The sequence below is a fragment of the Mesoplodon densirostris genome, chromosome 4 (genome assembly GCF_025265405.1).
Source record: "Mesoplodon densirostris isolate mMesDen1 chromosome 4, mMesDen1 primary haplotype, whole genome shotgun sequence".
NCBI lineage: Eukaryota > Metazoa > Chordata > Mammalia > Artiodactyla > Ziphiidae > Mesoplodon > Mesoplodon densirostris.
In genome coordinates, this window is record NC_082664.1 from 169,203,658 (window position 1) to 169,229,877 (window position 26,220).

The 26,220-nt window shown below is 35.4% G+C and overlaps 1 protein-coding gene across 1 annotated transcript in view; it reads left to right on the forward strand.

The window, feature by feature from the left end:
* Positions 1-26,220, forward strand: part of MALRD1 (MAM and LDL receptor class A domain containing 1) — a 625,167-nt gene that overhangs the window by 519,383 nt on the left and 79,564 nt on the right. The window contains exons 36-37 of the mRNA XM_060096153.1: positions 1,087-1,212; positions 7,814-7,880. Coding sequence (XP_059952136.1) covers positions 1,087-1,212; positions 7,814-7,880 — 193 coding nt within the window. The remainder of the gene's footprint in view (positions 1-1,086; positions 1,213-7,813; positions 7,881-26,220) is intronic.

A 26,220-nucleotide genomic window follows, 5' to 3' on the forward strand; every position in this document is an offset into this window, starting at 1 on the left:
TTATTATTTAGTGCTTTTGAAATGATCCAGAAATCCTGACAAGATGGTGCAGTAGGTTCATTCTTTGACACTTTCCCTCTACTCCAAACACATAACAATGCTAGATAGAAGAAATGACCCTAAAAAGGCTCAGGGACATGATTAATATAGGGCTGGAACAAAACTGGAATAGAACCAAGCCTGCTGGTTTGCAGGTTCTGAAGCAAACAGGAGACTGGAGATGCATGATGGTGGCCTGGAATGAAGGGTTCTGGTATAGCCCTAACTTGTAAAAGGAGTGTAGAACAGTCCACTGCCTTACAGGAAGTTATAATCCTGGAAAGACTAGAGAACAAGAGGGAGGAACACAAGAAAACAGTTACAGAACTAAGGGTAGCATCCAAGAGAGGTCAAGTACTTTGCAGAACTAGATTGCCATTGAACTGTCAGTATCATTGATGGGTTCATTGATAAGGACAATTTTCTGAAACAACCAAAGTCCTATGCACAAGACGTATGCTTGTCCCTTGAAATCAAGCCAACAAGAGACTCTGAAATTAGTAAAATACCTACATCATGTATTGGCAATGCTATAAAGGCACATACTCATATTACCTCAGGCTCCAGTGATCTACATCACTACCCAGATCTAACAGATACCCAGTGACTACCCATGACTTATAACCCAGTTGGAAACGGATGAACATTCAAACAAATTACAGTCTCTGTTAGTTCAGTTGCACATAATATAGAGATGTTAGGGGAGCAACAGAAGTACAAAGAGATCTGCCTTGATATTAAAGTTGACTCTAGTCTAAAATCAGTTTGGACTATATAGTACATACAATGCATTTTATACACACATACACGAATAATACTACATAATGCACAACTGGGAGATGATTCTATTGACAAACTTTTTGTGAAGAAAATTTTAATTTAATAAATTCCAATTTAATAAATTGAAGTTTCCTTCACCAAGAACTCTAATATATAGTTTAAATGTAGGGCTAGAAAAATGAGGGGTAAAACAATAAACTGTCTTATTATTTTATTAGAAGAAATTTGTTTTTTAAAAACAGTGATAATTATTGTTCTTTTTTTCAGCCAATGAAAATTGTTCTGATGGAGCTTTGATGTGTGCCTCTTCTAACAGCTGTATCCCAGTACACAAGCGCTGTGATGGTTTTGCCGACTGCATGGATTTCCAAACTGATGAGTCCAGCTGCTTAGGTAATGTATATCCATTAAAATAGTCTTTGTAATATAAGCCAATAACTTAACCTGCACACAATAAAAATATTAAAACTTGAAATTCTAAATAATATCAAGCATAGAATAATTGAATTACTATTATTGGTTTTGGGGCAGGAAGAATGTTAACATTAATTTGCTACATTTATAAAAAATGTACAAGTATATAATATAATGAATTCATGTATACTCTACATAAACCATGTTCATGAAATTAAAATCAAACCATTTTAATTTAATATAATATAACTTAACATCATTAGCATTTAATAATCTCTTCTATGCAAATTGCTGGTTTCTATAATAGGGAAACCCCTACACAATCTAATATGTTATTACTTTTTTTAAATTGTAATTTTTTCTCACTTCCTCATAAGAGTTCCCTATTTGCATGATCTAGTCATGCTTAAAAGTCAATTTATTTAACTTCAGACTAACTTTTAAACATTTTTCTTTCTTCTGACCCTAGAACATTTATAAGATCTGATAATGTGTTTTTGTGATTATACTTTTGTCAAAACGGCTTTAATAATCTCTAATTTATTATAGCCCATTGTTAACATCTCTCCTGAGTAATTGAATTTTTATTTCATGCAGGAGATATATAAAATAAAAGATAGTTAGGGGCAATGTAAACGTCACAACTAATCAATAATATAAATTGGTGATAAAGATGTATTCAATCATATTTTCTAAATAAATTGGGGATATTTCATATCAAAACTAGGAAAGAATATATTTTTTGTATCTTTCAAGATAGAAGAATGTTAAAAGTGACAAAAGCATGATAATTCAAATAAAATCATAGTGCAAAAAAATCTTTTTTTATGTTACTAAAAATGAGTACTTGTGCAGCACTGAATTTTATGAGTACAAAGGGAAATCAAGAAGTGCACAAATCTGATTCCATAAAATACGTGAAGATGAATGCTTTTTGGCATTACTTCTCTACTATGCATGCTTATACATCAGATTAGATACCCAAAAGGAAATTCTGTTATTCTCTTCAGAGAGTAAGAAAGATATTAATGAGATAATTCCATTCTTTGAAACTATTAAGACACAGCACTTATGTCCAGTACCCAAACGTATTTACATAAAAATGAGATTTTCTTCGGGATAGACCTATTTGAGAAAAAATATATTGTAACATGTTATGGTTCATTGTCTGCTTTGACATGTTCTATATTTAAAAATATGAAGAAACAGAAAACAGAAGACCTGTCACTCATCCTGCATGATAGACAGCCTATAAGTAATAATATAGAGCACATTTTTGTTGTCCATCATTTCTGTCACTCACCAATTCATTTAGTTCATTTACAAAGTATAGGTCATATTGCCACAGCTATTGGGTTAAAATGAAATAAAGAACTAGTGAAACAGTTCTCAGAAATAAGATCCATATTACATTATGCATTCTCTTATTTATATTTTCTATGCTTTTTAGTTTGTCAATCAAATATAAAGTTACTGTTTTTAAGAAAGCATTTAAGTCTCATCCATGATGTGCCCATGCACATTCCATCTTCCTCTCTCTTTTCAAGCATCATATTCTTTTAAGGTCAGCATTTCATAGACATTTATGAGGCCAGTCCTTACAGCATCCAGTAATTCTCCCAGTGGTCACACAACAGATGGTGAGCATCTGGTCTCTCCTCACCTCAAGGTTTAAGTCATTAACAAAAACATCAAGCTCAGGCATTGCATGAGTGCTGCAGGTTAAGTATATTTCAATGAGTCCTATCTATTCCCAAATTACATTAAAAAGGCATATTATTTGCAACTTTTGGTTGCTTAGGCAACAGAAGATGATTGAACAGGATACATCCGAGTTAATGTAAATTGAAAGTCTTTTTCCAGTCATTTGCAGTAGTAGAGGTTAATAAAGGTTATGTTAAGGTGATACTATAATTATGATAATCACCTATTTGAAGGAGAATTAGGGAAAGTCACTAAAAATATACAATTATAGGATGAGATATTATTAACTTAATATATGAATAATAACAATATAGCTTAATAAAGTTTCAGAAGTTTTTGAAAACCAAACCAAAACATAACACAAAACTTCTCATACAAGTACTGTGAAGCTACTTCAAGTTTCTGAAATATGGTTAATCCCTCCTGCAGTTCTTGTGCTGGTATTTCAAGATAAACAGTCCGTGCCCACTAGGAATTTGGTTTGCTGCACAGGCTTCTGGTGAACTCTTATAATCCATAGAGCTCCTGAAACTACATGCAGTTATTGTGTATATATATATGTATTTAATCCGTGACAATGCATAAATACCATACAATTCAAAAGGGTTCTTGATCCTATAATATCAAGAAACACAAGGGGTGATAGAAATTCTGAACTGAATAATTATTTGACATTTTTATACTAACAGGCTTTAGAATTAGAGGACCAGAGTTTAGTTGAATATCTGATGCTCCCTTGCTATTAACTTGAGCAAATTATATTATTGACCAGTTCCTTCCTCTGTAAAAAAAAAAAAAAAAAAAGGGTAAGTATGGGATATACCACATAATATTGTGAGGGATAAATGAAGTAACAACAGTAAAACTCTTGGGACAGTCTCTGACATAGAGCAAGTCTTCAGTAAACAGTAGTGGTGATGATGATCACGATGATAGAAGAGGGAAAATAAAAGAAAGAGAAGAATTTGGAGAGAGAGCAGTGGTAATAGAAATTAGGTTTCATGGCAAACTCAAAGAACCTCCAAATATAGAGAGATGGATGAGAACAATCATTTAATACTTTATACATACCATTCACTAGTGTAAAATTGTTATAAATAAATTTAATTTTATCCTCCCAACAGTCCTATAAAAAAGGTCATCCTCACTTTAAACATGATGAACCTTATACCTAAAATACCTAGCCCAACGACAACACAAAACTCATTAACTAAACCGAGTATCACAGAGGGAAAAACCAGGACTCACATGATTATCAGTCTTCCCAACAGTCCAGCATGGAATAACCATCACTTCCCTAGTCTCTATGCAATTTAGAAGGAAAAGAAATAAAATATATATATTTGTGTGTGTGCCTAACTGCAAATTATTTAGATTTAAGCTCAAAAGTTACTTTTGTTTTTATACTGATCACTTGTCCAGCTTATATGTGTTTTTCTGCTCGTCCAAAGTAACACACCAGAGTGGGATTGAATGTGAATCCTTTACAGAATGATATTTCCACGTAGTTAACTGTGAGTCCTATTGGCTTCCAGACACATGCTCATAATAACAAATTCAAGAGGGTACAAGGTAGTGAGACAATAATAGTGCTAATTCTAATATTACACTTATGGATTTCTAGGTCCCAACTATTACCTACTAAAAATATTTAGTCTCTTCATTACTAGCTAGTGTACCCATGTCTTTCCCCATTTCATCTGCTCTCTGCTATAAATTGTTTTGAGTAGATTAAAGATGAAAATACTTGTACTGTGTCTTTCCATCTTCTGGATAAAGAACCTGGGTCTCAGGCAGAAACTTAGAAAAACTTCTCGCAGAGATAATCTACAAATCTTCTGTCCACCCAAACACCAGGATTCACGCTTTATTGCAGCCAATGCCTGTGTTCTTTCCACTGTGCTCCACTATCTCATGCAAGAAAATACATATTTAGATTCCCACAGAATCATTCTGATGTAAAGCAAGCATCAAAGCAAATTTTAATGACCCCAGAAAAAAATGTGCAGCTGTGTATATTTTGATGTTATGCAGTATCAGACACTCTACTGATTTTTTGCTAAAACACGACTCTTATTTGAGGAAGATTAAAATTGTACCTAAGACCCAAAGTAACCATAAAATGGTTTCTCTAACAAGGTATGTATCTATTTATGCTTTATCATATTGATGGGCTATTTTTAGTCAGACCAGCTAATTTCTTGTTTGTGAAGGAAGTTTCACATTTGCTCTGTTCAGCTGAGTCTGCCCCCGAAGCCTAAGGGGTGTAGCTCTTTACACTCATCTCCAGCACTGCACTTCCCTCTTACAGTTAAATGGGAAGATTTGAGGAATGCAAGATGGGAAATATACCCCTGGGAAAGCAAAACACTGAAAACTTTTGAAGCAAACAAGATACCAAATACATGGTATATTTCAAGTTTTTTCCCAAAATGCACCCTCCCTCCTTCCCTATTTTCCTCTTTCCTAATGCCTCTTGTATCCCCTTCTGAACATTCAGAGACTGGCATGACAATCTGACTCTCTTGAGACACCCTATCCTCCCACGTTTTCCTTCAATGAATATTGCCTACATAATGTTTCTATTTCTCCTCTTTACTTTCCTACTATGCCTCACGATCATCATTCTTCCTCCACCCAAGTAAATGGCTTCTCTCTGTGTGTTAATATTTCATCTTGGCTTCAGACCTACAAATCCTGCCCACTGAATACTTCCACTTGGATGTCCCTTAGGCACCTACAACACAGCATCTTTCCCTTTAAAATCTTCCTTTCCCATAAATCCCCCAACTCAAGGAATCAAGCCATCAATTAACCAGTAGCCCAGTCAGAAATCTGAACATCATCCTTGACTTTCCCAAATAATTACCAAGATGTTTCAATCCCAACATTTAAATATCTTATAAATTCCCACAACTGTGAATGTTCCCACCCCATCCCTTTCATTCAGGCATTCCTGGATTGCTACAAAAGACTTAACTCTGTTCTCAGATTTTACTCTTGGCCCTTCTGTTGATTGTAAACTCTGTAGCCAGAATTATCTTTCTAAAGCACAAAGCATACTACTTCCCTTCTTAAAATCCTGGGTTCCTAGGATAAAGTTTAAACTCTTCACTGAACCCAGATGATCTGGTCCCTGTGTGTCTCTGACCTTCTCTCATACTTACTATAATTCATATTGCCAACAGTCCAACCAGGCTGAACTTCCCTCGGTTTCTCAAGTACACCACACTCTCTTCTTATGCCTCTGTGTCTCTATGCTTACCTTTACACACAGGTATGCACACACACACACACACACACACACACACACCTGCCCAAATAAAAGTTTTTCTGGAAAGCTTTTCCTTATTCCCCAAATTTGACTTATGTGCTCTGCTTGGTGTTCCCATTACCCTTGTTACATTCATCCCAAATTAGACTACTTTTAATACTGTAGTTTAATCTCCTTGTCACTTTTTTTTCATCCTTCATGAAGGTGGAAGGTCAGTGAGAGCAGAGACTGTTGCTATATCATTTTTAGATCAACATTTCTTAAACACATACTATGAGCCTAGTGTTCTAACATTCTCAACAACCCTGTGAGATAGGTACTGTTTTTAACCCTGTTTAACAGAGAGAAACCTGAGGCACAGAGAGATTAGTTACCTTACTCGGTATTACACAGCTAATAAATTGAGCTGAAATTTCAACTCAGGTGGTTTGGCTCCAGTGCCCGCAGCCTTAACAGCTGTGTAAGCTTCCTGTATTATTTATCATTCCATATCCAGTGCCTAGCTGAGTGCCAGACATCGAACAGGGACTCAGAATAGATGTGTTGAATTACAAATTAAAGGCAGTGTAGGTTTCCATCAAGCACTAGAGTCATGGTAGCCCAACCAGGGAAGAATGGTCTCCTACAAGAGAGGAGGTGTTAAAAAAGCCAAGAAGAGTAACTAGGGGATTAAGTAAGGAAATTGACAGGTCTTAATGGATCAGGACTTTGTAGTGACAACACAAGGAGACAGTGTAAAGGAAAGAGTTGAAATCACTAATCATTTCTACAACCTTGACTACGTGAAACTATTTAGCTTCTTTTTTTTTTTTTTTCCTTTTTGCGGTATGCGGGCCTCTCACTGTTGTGGCCTCTCCCGTTGCGGAGCACAGGCTCCGGATGCGCAGGCCCAGCGGCCATGGCTCACGGGCCCAGCCGCTCCGCGGCATATGGGATCCTCCCAGATCGGGGCACGAACCCGTATCCCCTGCATCGGCAGGCGGACTCTCAACCACTGCGCCACCAGGGAGGCCCTATTTAGCTTCTTTTTAACTTATAAACAAACCACCTTTGAAAATAAATGTTCATGCTAACCTAGAACTCAGGAATGATACGAGCAGCAAAATAAGCAGGGTCGGGGCATCGAGGATCCATTTGAGCTGTGCTGACATCTGTCACGGACGTGGAGCTAGGACAAGAGCGTGCACACGGGTGACATCTTATCAAAATGACAGTCACCCATGCAAAGCATTTGTCTGCCGTGGTACAGTGACAGCAGTGTGGAGCTGAAGAAATGTTTCAGTAAAGAAAACATTTCAGCGTAATCGCAAATATGTCATGAAGACATTCTAATAAGTAGATTGTACCTAATCCACGAGAGAAAAAAGTCTCTGTGGTCAAGCACTGCGCATGTAAGGAGAATGAACACGTCCAGGACAGCAGGCAGCATCGAACAAATTTGGGGGGTACAGGAAAGTAACCTAAAAGAATTCTGTGCTTTTAGCAATTAGAAGCAATTTACTCTCCATGATTAGATTTAATGCAATGACTAACAGTAATACATTCTCCTTCTTCCTAATAATATTTATAATTAACTGTGGGTTTTCGGATGCTTCGTTTTAGAGTGTCCAAGAGGTTACTGCAGAAATGGTGGGACTTGTGTACTGGAGGAAAATGGTCCTATGTGTCGGTAAGAACCATTGCCTTTTATTTTTTTTAACATGTATTGTTGTCGTCTTATTTTTCTTGAGGCTGATCTAATGAATGAACATGTGGTTATTAAGGTAAAAATAGTGGATAATGACACCATTTACACTTATCTGTCTGAATAAGAGAAAGGAAGATGTGAGTGTATTTTAGAAAAATATCAGTTATTTCACATGATTTTATGTCTCTCAACATTTTATATTGTATGGGACATATGGCTTTAATAATACTCATTATTCCTTTTTTTAATATTTACATAAGGTTATAAAAATGTTTTATATGGGTATCATAAAAGCTTTTTCCGGTTTTTTCAGTGGATGCTTATGAGTAGCTAAAGTTAAGGTACAGATAAGGAATATACTTGCATACTTAAAGCAAAAATAAACAAAAAACAGTCCTTGTGATTTCTTCTGGGAATTAGTTATACTGCATATCAAAGATGGCTTGATTTTATTTTTCTCTCACCCTTTAGGAAATTGTGCAAACTGTTTCATAAATTCTAAAGGAAATGATGCATATTCCATTATATTTGTGTTTATGACTTGTTAATCTAACAGACCAATGGATATATTACCTTGCTTATTAGAGAAATGGTTTCAGGTTGATACTCAAGTCATAACAAAGCATGCAGAAGTATCTGGAAAAAAGCTGATTAATAGTTGTTTAGATTCTTATATCCTTCTGAGTCAACATTCATATTTTAGGAAAAGTTGTTTATCCCTAAAAATAGCAAAAACCTCTACCAAGTAAAACAACAACAAGAAATTTTATGATGAAATATAACACTGTTTTAACATTGTTGAAATGGAAATATTAACGGGTTTCTCAAAGTATTTGGCTCTCAAGTGCACTACATAATTTATCTCACAACATCTTAGCAAAATTATACTTTTCCCTTTATTGGTTTCCATGGAAATTAACTTACCACAAACTATAACTTGATGGAAATACAGAATACATAATATTAATTTCTAAAAATCTCCTGGAAGAAATTGAGAATGATGGCGTAAATGTTTATTAAACATCAACTGAGTGGGTCATGTTATTTAGTGTCAGCTGTTTACAGTAAGGACATTTGAACCTTTGTCTTCTCTAACCCTGTTGGTTAGACAAGAAAGCTCCCCACTGTAGCTAGTCTCAGCTGAGCAAGCAAAGAGTTTTGCGTTCTTGGCAACATCCTCATGTACTTAAATAAACTTTAAAAATTGAAATCCAGATGGTGATGTTCAAAACTTCTTTCTCTCAAGTGAGAAAACTCTAATGTGGGGAGAAGATGTGACAGGAGGATTGACAGAGAGATGGACCAAAGAAAGGAAATTAATGCAGCAAAATGTATAAAGGAATTCACTAACCAGAAAGCTAATGAAGTATTTTAATATGTTACTTTTGATAGTAAATAATACTTTGCAAATAGCTAAATAACTGTAATTACCATCAAAATAACTGTCTGGACTGAGTGCTATCTGCTATGTAGGGGTGAAAAAAAAAGACTTTTGAACATTTTTTTCCATAGTATAATATGGTAGTCTCTTCATTTCAAATTTTTATTTCTTTAAATTGTGAACTGCAAAAGTGATACATGCGTATTGCAATAAAATTTTTTAAAAGCATAAAATAGTGTATGAGGCAAAAAGTAGAAATCCCAACACCTAAATCCTATTCTCGAGTAGTATGGCTTATATCCATATGGCTTTCCTTTCACAAACATACACACACGAGTGCACATTTATTTCTTACCGAAATGTGAATTACACTTTGCAATATACTTTGTGCTGTGTTTTTTTAAATCTCTTCATGAAATATCATGCTGTTCTTCCACATCAGTAAACATGACTCTAGATCCACTACTTACCAGCTGTCTTATATTGGGTAAATCCCTCAATCTGACTGTGTTTCTGCTTCTTCTTTGGTAAGATAGAGAAAATAACAGCACTTACCTCATAGAGCAGTTATGAGATTTAAAGGGGTTAGTATATGTAAGACATTCTGCACAGAGCCGGACACATAAAAGACATTATAGGAATGCTAGCCATCAGTATTACTGATTACTGTTTTATGCTGTGTAGTATACAGTATTTAATATATGGGCTTGTCATCATTTAATTAACCCCATTAATCCTACTACAGGTTATTTGCTTCTTTTTTGTTTTTAATAAATTTATTTTATTTATTTTTTGGGGCTGCGTTGGGTCCTCGTTGCTGTGTGCGGGCTTTCTCTAGTTGTGGCAAGCAAGGGCTACTCTTCGTTGCGGTGCGCAGGCTTCTCACTGCGGTGGCTTCTCTTGTTGTGGAGCACAGGCTGTAGGCTCGTGGGCTTCGTAGTTGCAGCACACAGGCTCCGTAGTTGTGACTCGCAGGCTCTAGAGTGCAGGCTCAGTAGTTGTGGCTCATGGGCTTAGTTGCTCTTTGGCATGTGGGATCTTCACAGACCAGGGATAGAACACGTGTTCCCTGCATTGGCAGGCGGATTCTTAACCACTGTGCCACCAGGGAAGTCCCGGTCATTTGGTTCTTGAATATTTTGTTTCACAGTATCTTGCAATACCCATCCTTTGACTTATCCTTGCACAATTCCTTACTTTAAACATAATGTATCTTAATGAAATGTCAAATAATGATGAAATTATTTCTAATTGCACTTAGTGTCAGATTCATTTCCAGTTAAATTTAGTGTCCAGTTCAGGTACTCATTTTTGGATTTAGGGTTAAGTGAAGACAGCTTTAGAATATAGTTTCAGAGTAACTATAGGGCACTGTGGAAAGGTTTTGGCTTTATGTCAAGCCCTATTCTCTTATTCCCAAGAGTGGGAATTCATTGTCTTTGTCACCCAAAGAAGTAAGGACAGAACGCCAAAGCCCACCTCTCATCCAGGCCATTGTGAATACAAGAATTTCATGGTTTCCTGAGGAAGCCTCTCACAAAAACCTTGGATTTCCTCTTGGAATCTAAGGTTGTATCTATAATCCAGAGGAGAGAGAATTTATAAGGTCATTTGTGTTTCTGGGAGCTTGTAATTATCCACAAGAGTAGAAACTACTAGGTGAACCATGGTTTTCCATTACTTGAGAAACATTGACAGCTTGGCATGTTTGAGGGCTGAAGACGCAAACCGTGAGCCGAAAGAGGTAAATTATTCCTCACTTAAGGAGGCTCGATCATTATTTCAATTATACCAATATGTTTATTAGAAAAATAGAGTGAGCTATGTAATATAAATTCCAAATTAATATGGAGGGCAGGAAAGAGGTTACAAGAAAGAAAAGAAAAGAAGTTAGCCAGGCTAAAAGAGAGACATAGGAAACAACATCAGATTTAAAATACATATATAATTACATACATATATAGAATTTTACTATATATATTTATTTCATATATATTCTTATTACATAAACATTTTATATTATATTTATATTTCATGCATAATTTCATTTTAAACAAGAAATATATCTAGAAGAAAGACTGAAACAAAAGGTAAGAAAAAATGATTTGGCTAATAAAAATATAAAAATACACAGTAATGACCTTATTAATATCAAAAACCCCACAGAATTATAATATGAGCACATTTTTAAAAGTCTATATCATTAAATTAAAATGATACACTCTAAAAAAAAAGATACACTCTAAAAAGTTACAACAGATAAAAATCTCTATGTATCAAATGACATAGTAACAAAATACAGAAAGCAAGAATTCCTAGATATCCAAAAGAAATAAAAAATAGACGGGTGACAAAAAAATACCTTTGGGAAATTTTAAATACCATTTCTAGGAAACCCTTATATTAGAAAGGCACTTTAACCTGGAATTTAAAAGGCAATAAAAATGGTAATTTCTCATTTCTTACCTTCTCTACGTGGGAGTATTTGAGAGTGAATTACCCTTTTTCTTTACCTGATTTTGGGGATATCACTGGCCATCACTCTCACTTTTCGTTACTTGTTCCTTCTCTTTCCTGAAATATTGTAGTGCTCCAATCCTCAGTGCTTGAAATTCTTCTCTTTTCTTCCTACCCTCACTTACTATATGATCTCATCTAAGTTTGGGTTAATTTATTGGCTTTGAATACAATTTATCAGCAGCCCAAACCTATTCCACTAAATTCCACATTCTTAAATTCAGTCCCCAAAAAGACACCAGATCGCATCTGGATATCTAATAGGCATCACAAATTTAACATGTCCAAAAAGATCTTTTGCCTTGACAGGCCGTCTTCTCCTCTTTCTCCAAGCTTTGCACACACTGTTCCCTCTGCCTAGAGTTTTCTTTTTCTACCTTATTTTCCCAAAGGATGCCTTTTAATGCTTAAGATCCAATATAAATGGCATTTTCTCTGGGAATGCTTTCACATACCAACCAGGAAGAATGGCTCATTGCTCCTTCTGGGCTCTGCTATTGCTTCCCTCATTATGTTTTTTTACAAGTGTTTGTTTTACCAAATTACCTATTTAAAACCTGCCCTACCTATCCTATTAAGAAATATGTTTCCAATGAAATTTTATTTTTTATGACTATCAAAATTTGTTTTTCCCAATTTTTACTAGTTCTATATGTAAGGATAAACTCTTAGACAGTTATGCTCACTGAAAATTTTAAAAAATAATCTATAATATGAAGGATAATAATCAGTTGGAAAGGGAAATCAAAATACTAGTTTAAGGAGGAAAAGGAACTATTAAAATTCTAAATATTAAAGGCAAATGTCTTCATGTATTTTTTGTTGGAAGATGATGTGTACCCAATCACTATGGTATTTACATTTCAGTGTCTACATTTGAGTGGTCTAAGAGTTTTATTTATAGTAGCCTGGAGAGTGCATACTTTGCAATTTCTTAAAGTTAAGATGAAAAAAATTTAACTTTGACTTAAAATTAAAGGGACTACAAAGCTTTTTCAAAAATTCTTTTGGGGTGTGTGGGCAAACATTTTGAAGACCATTGTCTTCAAAAGGTATGTTTTCTATACCTTTTCATGACTAGTACCAAATTCATACCTGACATTGTAAGAACCATTTGAATGATATATTGAATGAAGGATGAACAAATGAATACAAATAGAAAGTTCTGAATTTTCAAGGAAAAATATCAATACTTTTAAACATGTTCTTAAATTATTGATATGAGCATATGGCCTCACCATAACCCACAGTATCAACCACACAGGAACTATTGGGTACTTTCTATGCGTGCTGCAAGAAGTATTGGATTGGCCAAAAGGTTCATTTGGGTTTTTCCATAACATCTTATGGAGAAACCCAAACGAACCTTTTGGCCAACCCAATATATTGAGTGAGCCTATGATGTGCTCATTATACTAAAAAGAAATTACTCTCCAGTTTGTAGGACAGCATGGATACCAAAAAAGAAAAATGTCACCCATTAAAGAAACTGGGAATTCTACAATGACAGAAGAGGGTGCTCTTAAACTAGGAATCTTGTAAACTACCTCACTATAGCCCTAGGCTTGAAATGAAGAATAAATGCAATTTCCATCTCTACAAAACCACGGTTTAAAATAAATTTTAGCTTATGAACACTCTCCTTCCCCCACCAAAAAAAGAAAGAAAGAAAGAGAAAAAGGATGAAAGAAGGAAATAAATAAAGAAAGAAAGATGAAGCAAAAAAAGAAAATACTCTAAGATCCCAACTCCAAAGTGAATTAAATATTGTCAGAAAAAACATTTAGGGATATTGGAAAAAAATTCTTAATTGAGAAATTCAAAGTCTAAGTACAAATGGACAATAAAATAATAAGAATCGAATAAGAATCAATGGAACTCAGGAAAGAAATTAAATAAAAAAGAAAGAAAGACTAAATTACAGTTCTCCCAAGGGAGGACATATTCAAATTAAATTTATTACAGAATTGTGAACAAAGGTGGGGAAATAACCAAGGGAATGAAAATGAGATAAAGTAAAAAGAATCAAAGAGAAAGTATTTGAAGTGGAAGACATAGAATATGGATGTACAGTTGACCCTTGTACAACATGGATTTGAACTGCACACAACTTATATGCAGGTTATAAGTCCACTTATATGCAGATTTTTTCCAAAAAAATATGCACTACAGTGCAACACGTTTCATGAATGCTTGGATCTGAGGATGTGGAACTTCAGATACAGAGGGCTGACTGTAAAGTTATGCATGGATTTTCAACTGTGCAGGAGTTGGAGTTCTTAAACCCCAAGTTGTTCAAAGATCAACTGCAGTTTGAGTCCCTAAAAAGGAAAAACAAAACAATGGAACAGAATTAATATTTAAAGCTATAATCCAAGAAAACTTTCAGCAATGAAAGAAAACCTGAATTTACATAATGAAAGGGCCAACAGTTACCTGGGAAATTTGACACAAACCTAGCAACTCCAAGATATATCCTAGTAATAATATTAAGCTCTAAACCAAAGAAAAATATCCTCATGACCTCTAGGGAAAAAGAACAAATAATAAGGAAAATGGATTAGTCAAGCATTAGACTTGTGAAAGCAGAGAGCCAAAGAAACCTATTATGATTTTCTCTAGGGTTTTAAGAAAAAGTCTTAAGTCTTTTCAAAAAAAAGCATTAAGGAAAAAATGAATTGATATCCAATTGATGCTTCCTTCATATTATAAAATATAAATTCTTTATTCCTAAATTCAGCCTCTTAATATAGAATCACAAAAGGCATTTCCATGAAGATGTTAGGAACAAGGCACATATGACCACTATCTTCACTGATATTTAACATTTTTATGAGAGATAGTAGTCAATACAATTTGACCAAAAACAAAACAAGACAAAAAAAACAAAAAAGGAAGCATAAAAATTAGGAAAGAAGTTAAATTATCATGATAGTATACCTGGAAAACCTTAGAAAATAATCATAAATATTAATTCAAAAGTTAAAACCAATTCAATAAGTTTGGAGGATATAAAATTAGCATTCAGAAATCAATAGTCTGTATACACAAAACTAGAGGAAAAAGTGGAAAAGGAAACCCTACTCACAACAAAAATAAAAAGATAAAATATTTAGGAATAAATTTTAAAAATAAAAGCAAACCTGTATGATTAAAAGCAATCCCAAAAGTCTTAAACAAGTAGAAAGACATTTTCCTTTTCTGGGTAGCTGATGCAACATCTTAAGTACCTTGGTTCTCCCTAGGTTAATCTATAAATTTAACACAATCCCTACAAAAATACCCACAAATTGGGGTAAACAATTTGGTACTAAAGTTCCCAAGGAAAAATACACATGGAATTAACTGGTTAAACACTGAAAAAGACAAGCTACTAGAGGCTGAGTAGCCCAACTAGTATAAGCAGAATTAAGTTATTATTATTAAAGCAATGTGGTACAGGAACTTGAATAGGCATTATAAACATTTCAGACTAACTGAATAGAGTAAAAATTCTATAAATATATCCAATTGCACATGAAAATTTAGTAAATGGTAAAGATGGCATCTTAAGTCACTGAACAGGATAAACTTTCAAGCAGTGTTGGGGCAACTAGTTAGCTATTTGGAAAAAGATAAAAATTAGAACCATACCTCACACCATACACACATAAAAATAAACTTCAGATAGATCAGAATTCAAAAAGTGAAACTGTACATGCTAGGGTGAATTTAAAACCATTTACATACATGGTGAATTCCTGTATAATCTGGCTGTAAAAATAAAGCTTTTTTCAATGACTCAAGTCCAAATGCAATCAAATATAATACTGATAAATTTGACTATGTAAAAGTTTGGTTAGAAAGAATCTTTTGCATGGCACAAAATATACAATATGCAACATCGAAAGACAGCTGGCAATCTGAGAGAAAATGCTTGTATTATATATCTCAGAAAAATGAAAATATCCCTAATACTTAAAGAGCTGTTTTAAAATACGGGGAAGTCCAAACATCACATTAAGAAAATGGACAATGATTAGTTTAAAAATATGTAAAATTATGCTTAAACATATGAAAATAATTCAACTTCATTCATGAGATAAAAACAAATTAAAACCATACTAAGATGCTATTCCCCACCTCTCTGATGAGCAACATATTCTGTTGGTAAGGATATAAAGAAACAAGCACTTGGCTAGTAGAAATGCAAATTGGTATAACTTTTATGGTATAAAAATTGGTATAGGGCTTCTCTGGTGGCGCAGTGGTTTGGAGTCCGCCTGCCGATGCAGGGGACACAGGTTCGTGACCCGGTCTGGGAGGATCCCACATGCCACGGAGCATCTGGGTCCGTGAGCCATGGCCGCTGAGCCTGCGCTTCCGGAGCCTGTGCTCCGCAACGGGAGAGGCCACAGCAGTGAGAGGCCCACGTACCACAAAAAAAAAAAAAAAAAAAAAATTGGTATATATTTTTATGGTAAATTGGTATAATTTTTTTTTGACAACATCTAAAAAAACTACATATTCATTTACTTTTTGAACCTAACAATTCCACTTCTAGAATTTATACTGTTGGTACAATTCCAGCACTATGAGAATAAATGTCCACAAGGTTACTTGCTGTAAGCATTTTTATAATTTCAAAATATTGGAAACAACCTAAATGCCCACATATAGGAGAGTGGCTGAATAAACTATGGTACATCCACACAACAGAGTACAATTGGAATGTGGAACAGTTAAGGAGTGTCCCTTCTACCAGGTGTGGGGCAGGTGTTGCCTGGGGCAGGCTAAAGGAAAATGAAAATATGTAGTCATAGTTGCTAGAACCATCCTATGGCTTTTCTTTCATTTGATGCAAATGTTAAAAATCTGAGGTACGCTACTGGCATACATCAGGCACCTCTTAAGTGTTTGACATGCCTTTGGTCTTCACATAAACCTACAGAGCAGTTGGTACGGTGTCTAATTTGGCAGGTAAGGAGATGAGACCGTGAAATTAAGTAATTTTACCAAAGACAAAGAGCAAGAAAGGTGGTGGGGTTCAGGTTTAAACCTCAGTCTTCTGGCCAGTGTCTGTACTCCTAAGTTATGAACCATCGTGGTATTTTGCCTCTTTGGGGATTTGACTAGGTGGCTTGTGATTCTATGATTGCAAGATTCAGTGAGTATAGATTTCAATCAAATGCCTGAAGAAATTCTAGAACTAAGCTTTATTTGCATTTGGCTGTTTTCTGTTCTTTAACATACTGTGCATTTCTAGTATTCTTATGAGTGTTCATGTTGTTCCTTTTTGCCCATATTACTCTTTCTCACCTTGACTACCTGAAAAACTCCAGACTTATCTTTTATGTCCCAACTTGTGTAGAACCTCCTCTCTATTTTCCTGAACCAACATGCATATGAGTCGTATCCTGTATGCAGTATACAAAAGAGGACAGGGATATGACCCTAAAACCAAGTAAACCTGGGTTTGGGTATGAACTCCATCTACCATTTACAAACTCCATGACTTTGAATAAATTACCTAACCTTTTTATAAGGAAGAGGGGAATATGAACATTTGCTAAGAAACCAACATTCTCCGCCATGATGGAGCTGTGAATTAAAAAGAGCTTTTGTACTGCTGAAATGTATAATTCATAATCATTTTATTTACTTAAGAACACTTTTTTAAATGTATCTAAGTGGGAAGCACTAGTAATCCATTTGCCAGTTTCTTATTTAACATTGTTGAAATAATCTCCATAGCAACCAACAATAGTTCTTTACTGGTGGAATACAGAACAAATGATCAAAATTTAATGTCATGGCCTCTGTTGTTATTTTTTTTCAAACATAGTACTCAAGTGCTAAGGACTAACAAATATATTTATAATAACACTTGAATGTTCTGTAAATGAAAATTATTTCAAAGTTTAAAGAAGTCAATTTAAAGAGGAGGGCATTTAGATATCTTTTGTGTAGTAAGCTTAAGAGGTCATGTGGTTGTAGTTTTTTCATATCCAACACATGGAAGAAATAATTTTATGGGAAAATATAAATCACCAAAATTGGCCCAAGCAGAGGTATTAAAGTTGAGTAGCTTAAATGACACAGTAGAAATTTTAAAAGGCAAAGATGTAGTCCCTCTCTTCCAATTGTATATCTACTTTAAAAAACTGAAAGTATTTTACCTTAAATCCAGGAATAGGAAAAAAAGGGTCTGCTGCCACTGAGATTATTCTATTTGCTCAAGAGGTTTTAACCAAAGGAATAAGGAAAAAGAAGTAAGAGTGATACATATTGAAAAAGAAGAAAGACAAATATTATTGCAGATATTCACAGTCTAGGAAATTCAAGCAAATTAACTGTGACACTATTAGAATGATAAAAAGGGTTCAGCGAGGTAGATGATACAAGATAAATATGCAAGACTAAGTAAATTTCCTTTTCATCAGTAGGAAAAATAATTGAGCAAGATAAGTAGAAAAGAGCTCCATTCTGAAATAGCTGTGTTATTATAATATATACAGGCCTACACTTAACTGTAAATGTTTAAGACCCACATAAAGAAAACTGAAGGTACAGTTGAAGGACACTCAAAGACCTGATCAAATTGATAAGAAAGAAGCAAATGAACTTACTTTCTAGAATTAACCATAATCAGTAGTGTACAAATGACAGTTAACAAAGGACATTTTTAGTGTTTTATATTTTTATTTATTTTTGAAATAGACCAGTGGGTCTTAATGTTCACTGGAAAAATAAATATAATATTTAAAGACAAAATTAAGGATTGGTATTTGCTGTACTTCATAGTAAAGCTTGTCATAAAGTCATGGTAATAAATATTGTGGAGCTGGGACAGAAAGAGACAAATAGACTATTGGAACAGGTAAAGAGTCTACTAATAGGTTGATGTAGCTATGTGAAATGAATGTAAAATAGGTGGCATTTCAAGATGATGAGAGTGGATGGGTTGAACTATGTAATAATTGGTGTTAGGACAGTTGGTTAGCCATTTATTTAAAATATAAATTGTTATTGACATTATACCCAAGGAATTAATCCCAGATTTATTAAAGGTATAAATAGGGAAAGCTTACAAAAATTCTTAGAGAAAATATACAATAAAGGAATAGCTTAAAATATTGACGAATAGAAGTCATTTATAAGCTTACTAGCAGCCATAAAAGAAAAGATGAACAGCTTTGGAAATTTGACCACATGGATGGTTCCTAAACAAAAATAAAACTGCAGTAATGGTGAAAGACACCATAAACAAAATTTTTTAAAAACACAGTTACAGGCCACAATAAAGATATACCATATATACTATAAATGGGGATTAGCTATAATATGTAGTGTTCCCTCAAAGCAATAAAAATTATACAATAAATGATAGACAAAGATTATTCACAGAAGAAGCAATATAAATGGTCAACACATATCTAAAAAAATTCAACCCTCTTTATGGGGCTTCCCTGGTGGCGCAGTGGTTGAGGGTCCGCCTGCCGATGCAGGGGACATAGGTTCGTGCCCCGGTCCGGGAGGATCCCACATGCCGCGGAGCGGCTGGGCCCGTGAGCCATGGCCGCTGAGCCTGCGTGTCTGGAGCCTGTGCTCTGCAAAGGGAGAGGCCACAACAGTGAGAGGCCCGCGTACCGCAAAAAAAAAAAAAAAAAAAAAAATCAACCCTCTTTAACAAATAAGTGCAAAGTTAAACCTTTGAAACCTTGGTTTAACCTATCAAAGTGACAAAAAAAGAAGTTTAGTAATATCTACTATTTGTGAGAATGTAGAAACACTGACCCTCTTTTACACAGATTATGGGAATATAACCCGTATATTTAGGAAACTAAACATACAACATTTAGGAAAAGAAACTTGTAGGAAAGACAAAGTGGCAATATCCATTCAAGATTTTTAATATTCATACTTTTAAACTCAGCCACCTCAATCCTAGGAATCTAGCCTACTGTCATATTAGCAAGAAATATGCAGATAAATGTGTTGATTTTGATATTATGCAGTACTATTTTGAAAATAAATTTAAATGTTGGATACTATGTAACAATTTTTTTAATGGAAATATAAATCCTGACATAGGAATGTGTGTTGTTAGGTGAAATGTGCAAATTCCAAAATAATATGCGTGTTAAAATACTATGCAGGGTACAGAAAGTATGTGAAAATGAAAAACAAGTGTAACAGCACACACATCAAAGTATTCAGAGTTGTCAGTGATCTGTCTAGGAGGAGGCTGGCTCTGGAGGAAAGGACACTTTCCTATTTTAATTTCTGCATTTGTATTTTAACAAGAACTGCTTTAGTAGCTTAGAAATGCATTTTTCCAAAAAGATCTTAAAAAAGGTTCCAATATTTAAAAAATAACAACACCTCTTACAGTAAAAGGCAGGGCCAGCTGGCTGCTTTCAGCAGCGGCTCTGAGATGAAATGTGCCCGTCCCTCGGTTTTCCTCCGCTGTTGTCAGAAAGCATTACACACTCTGTGCCTCGCGCAGAGTCAGACAAGCCAAGCAGGCCAGGAACGCGATTGAAGATGAAGCAAATAACCTCTCTCCCCAAGCCTCCCTCCCTGCCTCACTCCCAGAGCTGGATTCTTCTCTGCTCACATATGCCCAGAGAGTCATGAAAATCAAAATCACAGTAATACCTAATTTTCCTTCTCTGACCCTTTCCCAGAAAGGAAGCCTCGTGATGTGTTGGTACACTTAATTGTCCAATTGTTTTTAGACTTTCCATGCCAGCCGTAAGCTTTCACAGCCGAAAACGGTATTGCTTTGACAGTCTGATGCAAGTGCCTCTTGAATGACCTGTGGACTCATCCAGGGAGGACATCCTCCAAGGAAGGACATGGCCCAGATTTCATACACTGGTTGTTGCTGACAGGGATTTGTGATCCAGATATTTTCCAAAGTCTCTGGTATGACCTGACTGTTAAGTAGATATTTCTCTTCTCCTGGAAGAAAAGTGGTGGGTTATTTCTGGGGCAGGATCTAATGCCAACGGCCTGGCTTTAGAAGAGAGAACAAGAGATAGCTGTCTATATTGTGAAGATCAGGAACTTGGAAAAGCTCAGTACTTCACCAATCCTAAAATAGCTGCATAGGAAAATGTTTCCTCTTAATAGACAGTTTTTACTTTATCACTTTTCCTAGCGTATGCACAATTGAACTTTAATGGGGTAGTCACTGATTGGAAATGACATCTTTTCTTTCTTCACTGTGCGTGATGAGTGTGTGTGTGTGTGTGTGTATGTGTGTGTGAGTGTGTGTGTGTGTGTTTCCAATGCAGTCTATTGAATGGTAGATAAAGAGCCCAGCAGAGGTGCTCAGAGACCTGAGCTTCGAAGAATGCTGACAAAAAGTCATTCCTCAGACTGAATTTCACAATTTCCCGAACCAGACTCCCTAGTGGCACTGGAACTGCAGGCCATCCAGTTCTGCCCTGATCCTACATAGCTTTTCTTCCTGCTCAGCCAGCATGAGTTAAACTATGTCAGAGTAGAATCTTTTGTGGTGTTGCTAGGTGGCTGATCTCTGCCTTACAGAAGCAAAATCTAGCAAATGAGGTAGAACTTTTTGAACTTCTCCCTCTTTCTAGTGAAATGTTGACACATCTAAGTAGTTCAATGCATTTTAATTTTGAAACTCCCGTGGGACTTTTCTCATCCTCTGAAAGCCCTAGCTTATGTTTGCCATTGCCTTAATCTGCTGTCCATCTGTAACTCTGAGATGTAGGGCATCCCTTTGTATTCTTCAGAGAAAGACTATTTATTTTCCTTATTTTCGCCAGGAGGAAGAAGGAGGTAACGGAACTTGTTTATGTCTCTAAGTTTAGGATTAAATGATCACTACTCATTATCAGTGGCTAGATTTTATATAAGCTGTAAGTCTATAGGTCCATATTATCCTTCTGTTTACTATGTATTGACACGTAAAAACTTGTGAGAGTCAGATATATGAAAACTAGAAAAAGTAACACACAATACAGAACAAATAATTTTATGGAAAATATGATAGTGTTGGTAGATGTTCTCGCCTTTTCATTCTCTGTGGGCAATGACTGACCACACAAATACACTGGAGTAAATACCACAGGAGTAGCAAGAGAAAAAGAAAAGAGAGAACAGGCATTTTGGTGTTAAAGAGAAATGTATCCTTTTTGAATTTATTGCTTGGGGATCCAGAATGAAAACATAGAAGATCCCTTCACAGTAAAACTTTTGTTTTAGTGTCACCACTATCTGACAATGTAGAGGACTAAAGTGGCATGCTTTCTGAATATACATGGGGAATTCTAATTTTGGAATAAGAATATTTTCTAATAATTGCTTTCTTCATTTTGTAGATAAAGCTGAAAAACACTGTTCTCTTGTTAGAGTGTCAGAATGAGAATGTATTTAGTTTGAATAAAGACTTCAGTAAAGGAAACAAGGCTTTACATATATTATTCTTTTCTATTTTGTTGGAATTTAAAATGATATTGCAAGAACTTTCTCTGTAGCAATGTAAGTTATAATGCATGGTATTTTCCTATTGGTTATGGAGGGACACAAGCTCTATACAAAAGAAAGGTATATGTTGATATATGATATATAATACATTCTTTTTATGGTGTATTTTTCACTAGGATAAATCACCCTAGGGAACAAATATATACCCATATTGACAAGTAGTTTGCTATTTTTTAAATTTATTTTTATGGTAAAACATCACAATACATAACTTAGTCATTTATTCAATGTCAAGTATATGAAATATTGTGAGGTGTAAGAGAAGAAAGAGTGGACTTATAATTAGAAGATCTGCATTGACTACATTTAATAATTATATAGCAGTATTAGTCAGGAGTCTATCAGAAAAGACAACTCACTCCAGATGGCTAAAATAACAAAACTTTCAAGAATACTTACTTTAATGAAGGTATAGGCAAGGTTTAAGAAATGACAGGTGATGCTGAGACTCCAAGAGACTAGCCACAGTAGAAAGGCTACATTGAGGGAACAAGGAGTAGGTCGTAGATACCCAGTTCCTGGTGAGAGCTGGAACTGTGGGGAGGGGGCCTTGTAGCAGGAGTGGGAGTTGGGGAAGCAACTGCCTTGGCAGAGAAGCTGGAGGAAAGAGATAAGACATATGCAAATTCTCTCTTCTCCCGCCCTTCAAACTCCAACTTCTGTCTCCCCTTGGCTAAACCCAACAGAAAGCCAACCAGGGACCATAGATAAGGAAGTAACCCATAGTGGTTCTTATCCCAGGCCACAGATAAGGGCGTAGAAGGGAGTGACCTGTAGAAAGACCTCAGTAAACCTTTTAACCTCTCTCTATCATAATGTAATAGGGGAGAAACTTTTGTAGTATTCTATTACAAGTTAATTACTAAAGGAATGTTGCCTATAAGCTTAAATTATACATAATGGCCCATCTCTGGGAACCCTGACTCCCAGGTAATGAGCATTAAGCTAAAATACCTTTGTTTAGCTCACAATAAACATCCTGACCAGGCCTGCCTGTGAATGACTGCAGGGAGAAAGAAATGAACACATGGCCTCTGGAGGCTGATGGGAAGCAGGAAGTGTTTGATTTACTCCCCTTTTAGCATAAAAGGAGCCTGAATTCTAATTCAGGCAAGATGGTTCTTTCGGGCATGAGCCCACTGTTTTTTCAGTTTGCTGGCTTTCCAAATAAGGTCGTTATTCCTTGCCCCGACAACTCATCTCTTGATTATTGGCCTGTCATGTGGCAAGCAATATGAGCTTAGACTCAGTAACAATAATATATGTATCAATTAGAAAGCCCATCCAGTTTCTACTACTACAGATCTGACTACAGTGACTTAAAAACCTAAGGAAAAAAATATTTTTTAATAATAAAAATTCTGGAGATAAATAACTACTGGCATTGTTTCACTTCTTCAAAGATTCCAAAAGCAAATCTACGATTCTTCTGACCTTACATTCTGGGCCTGGTCCTCCATCATGACCCCTTTCCAGACAACTCAGAAAAAGATAGGACAGACGGGGAAAAGAGGCTTAACCAGAAGCCCCACCTAACAATTTCCACATCTGTCTCATTTTCCAAAGAAATGACCTGCTACAAGATATTCAGTGGCAGTTTAGATTAAGGGGTAAAGGTCAGTAAGATTATCAAGTTGTTAAGATATTGTGATTCTTTTAGATACCTTGTGCAACACTCAGGCTATTAAAATTGTTGGCTATTAAAATCATTTAAGAGCTCATAGACTGGAGTTTGTCATGCACATGAGATCCTGCAGGTGGTTCGTAGTGGCTGTTGTCCTAATGTCAGCATAGTGGTTCTAAAAATGGTTTCCTCAAGGTGGTTTTGCCAGAAACTGAGGGAACCCCAAAGAGAAAGGACTCCAAAACAGCCTTCTGAAAAATCCAGATTCTTTAAACACTTGCCAGGCCCAGAGAACTGGAAGAACAACTCAAGTAAGAATATACTTTATCTGTTTTCCCCTGGCCTTTCCCAGACTCCCATGCCAGGTGGAAGCAGCTGGGAGAGGAGGAGCTGAGGGAGAAAGAAAATGCCAGCTCACCTTTTCTCCAATGGGGCGGCCCTCTTAAAGCTGACCCCTGCTAAGGGAGGGGAAGAAGCACAAGTTTAAGTTTGGGGTTTTGATTATTACATAAGATTAAGCATTCAAAACACCAAAACAAGGTACTGAAAGTGACCATCACATTATTGATTTACCTAAAGTGAGCAGGAAAGTCATGAGGGCTACTGGAATTTTTATTCATCTGTGGAAGACAAAATGGCTTTTATTTTTATTATATTCCAAAAGCCATGCTTGAGCCATGCACAGGTTTACAAGTTTCAGTTGGGCATTTTTCAGGGTTTTGTTTGTTTGTTTGCTTTAGAATGAGGAGAGAACAGATATGGTGCCCAGAAGTTTCTTCCATAGAACTCATGTGCAGATTGAACAGGATGAACTAGACTCAGGGTCCTCAAATATGACTGCACAGCTATGAGAAATAATATGCTATTAAAAGGCAAGTAAACTATAAAAATCTAGGAAGAAGAGTTTGGTTCCAGAGACTTATTTGGTGAGAGCCAAATAAAAAGTACCATAAAAGGGGCAAAATTGACTGGACATTTAACTCCTGAAGAAGAATCAGTACCAGAAATACTTCTAGTTTGGTGGTAGAAATACTTCCATTTCAATACTTGAAATGAGATATGAAAGCAAGATTCTGCACTCATGAAATTAGGATAAAAGAAAATTGCAATTGTGGCTTTGATCTGCCCCTTTTATAAAGCTGAATCACAGCAAAGAGCACAGATTGCCTTGCACCTAGTACTTGGGCAAAGCCACCTATGGGAGCAAGAGCTACAAATTTGAGAGCTCTGGTGTCATGATAGCGCAGGAGCCTTGAAACAATAAGACTTGATAGGAGAATGAAAGGCAACCTAAGAAGAGTAACCTAAAACCACTACACGGGGAGAATCATGAGAGAGAACTCCAATTCATGATGAGCTCATAACACTCTAAGGCAATAAGAAAACCTAATGATAAGAGAGAGAGTAAGGAAAATCAATATTTGGAAATATACTCCTGGTGAAATAAAAAGAAAAAAGCAATTTAAAATAAATTTTAAATAGGTATGTTAAAGAGCCTCAAAAACCTAAAGGAAGAAGTATGACCCACAAAAAAGCAAAATAATTTTTTTCAAGTAAAAAGGCAACGATGATTCAACAAAAAATGAACTGAAAACTAGTCATGGAAATTTAAAATAAAATCCAATTCTAAGTTGAACACAGTTGAAGAGAGAATAAGTAAATTGGAAGATATTATTAACAAATTAACTCAATACAACACAGAAAAACACAAAAATTAAAGATATGAAAGGATAGTTGTGATATATGAAGGATAGATTGATGAGCTTCAATATACACCACTATGATTTCTAGAAACATAGAAAAATAGAATATTAGAAAAGCAATATTGAAAGAATGAAAATGCTAAGAATATTTTTGATTTGAGTAAAATTATGACTTCAAATTTAGCACATGAAGTACTACACAATATGAAAAACAAAACAAAAAAACAAAATCCACTCCTTAATGAGTCATAGAAAAATTGCAGGATATCAGGGGAAAGAGAATAGTTTATTGATAAAAGCATTTGGAAGAAAAGATACAAAGTACTTATAAATCTTTAGCAATTAAATTGACCATGGATTTCTCTCAAGACTAAGGATGCCAAATGACAACAGAGGGAAAATATCGAGGGAACATAATTGTCAAACTAGAATTTCATGCCCTAGTAAACTCTTTAAAATAAGGCATGAGTGAAAAAAAGACATTGTCAGTCATATGAAGATCAGGAATATTTATTACCCGTAGACTTTCCAATAAAAGAAACAATTCCTTGGTAAGTACTTAAACAAAGAGAAAACTTTATCCCAAAGGGAAAG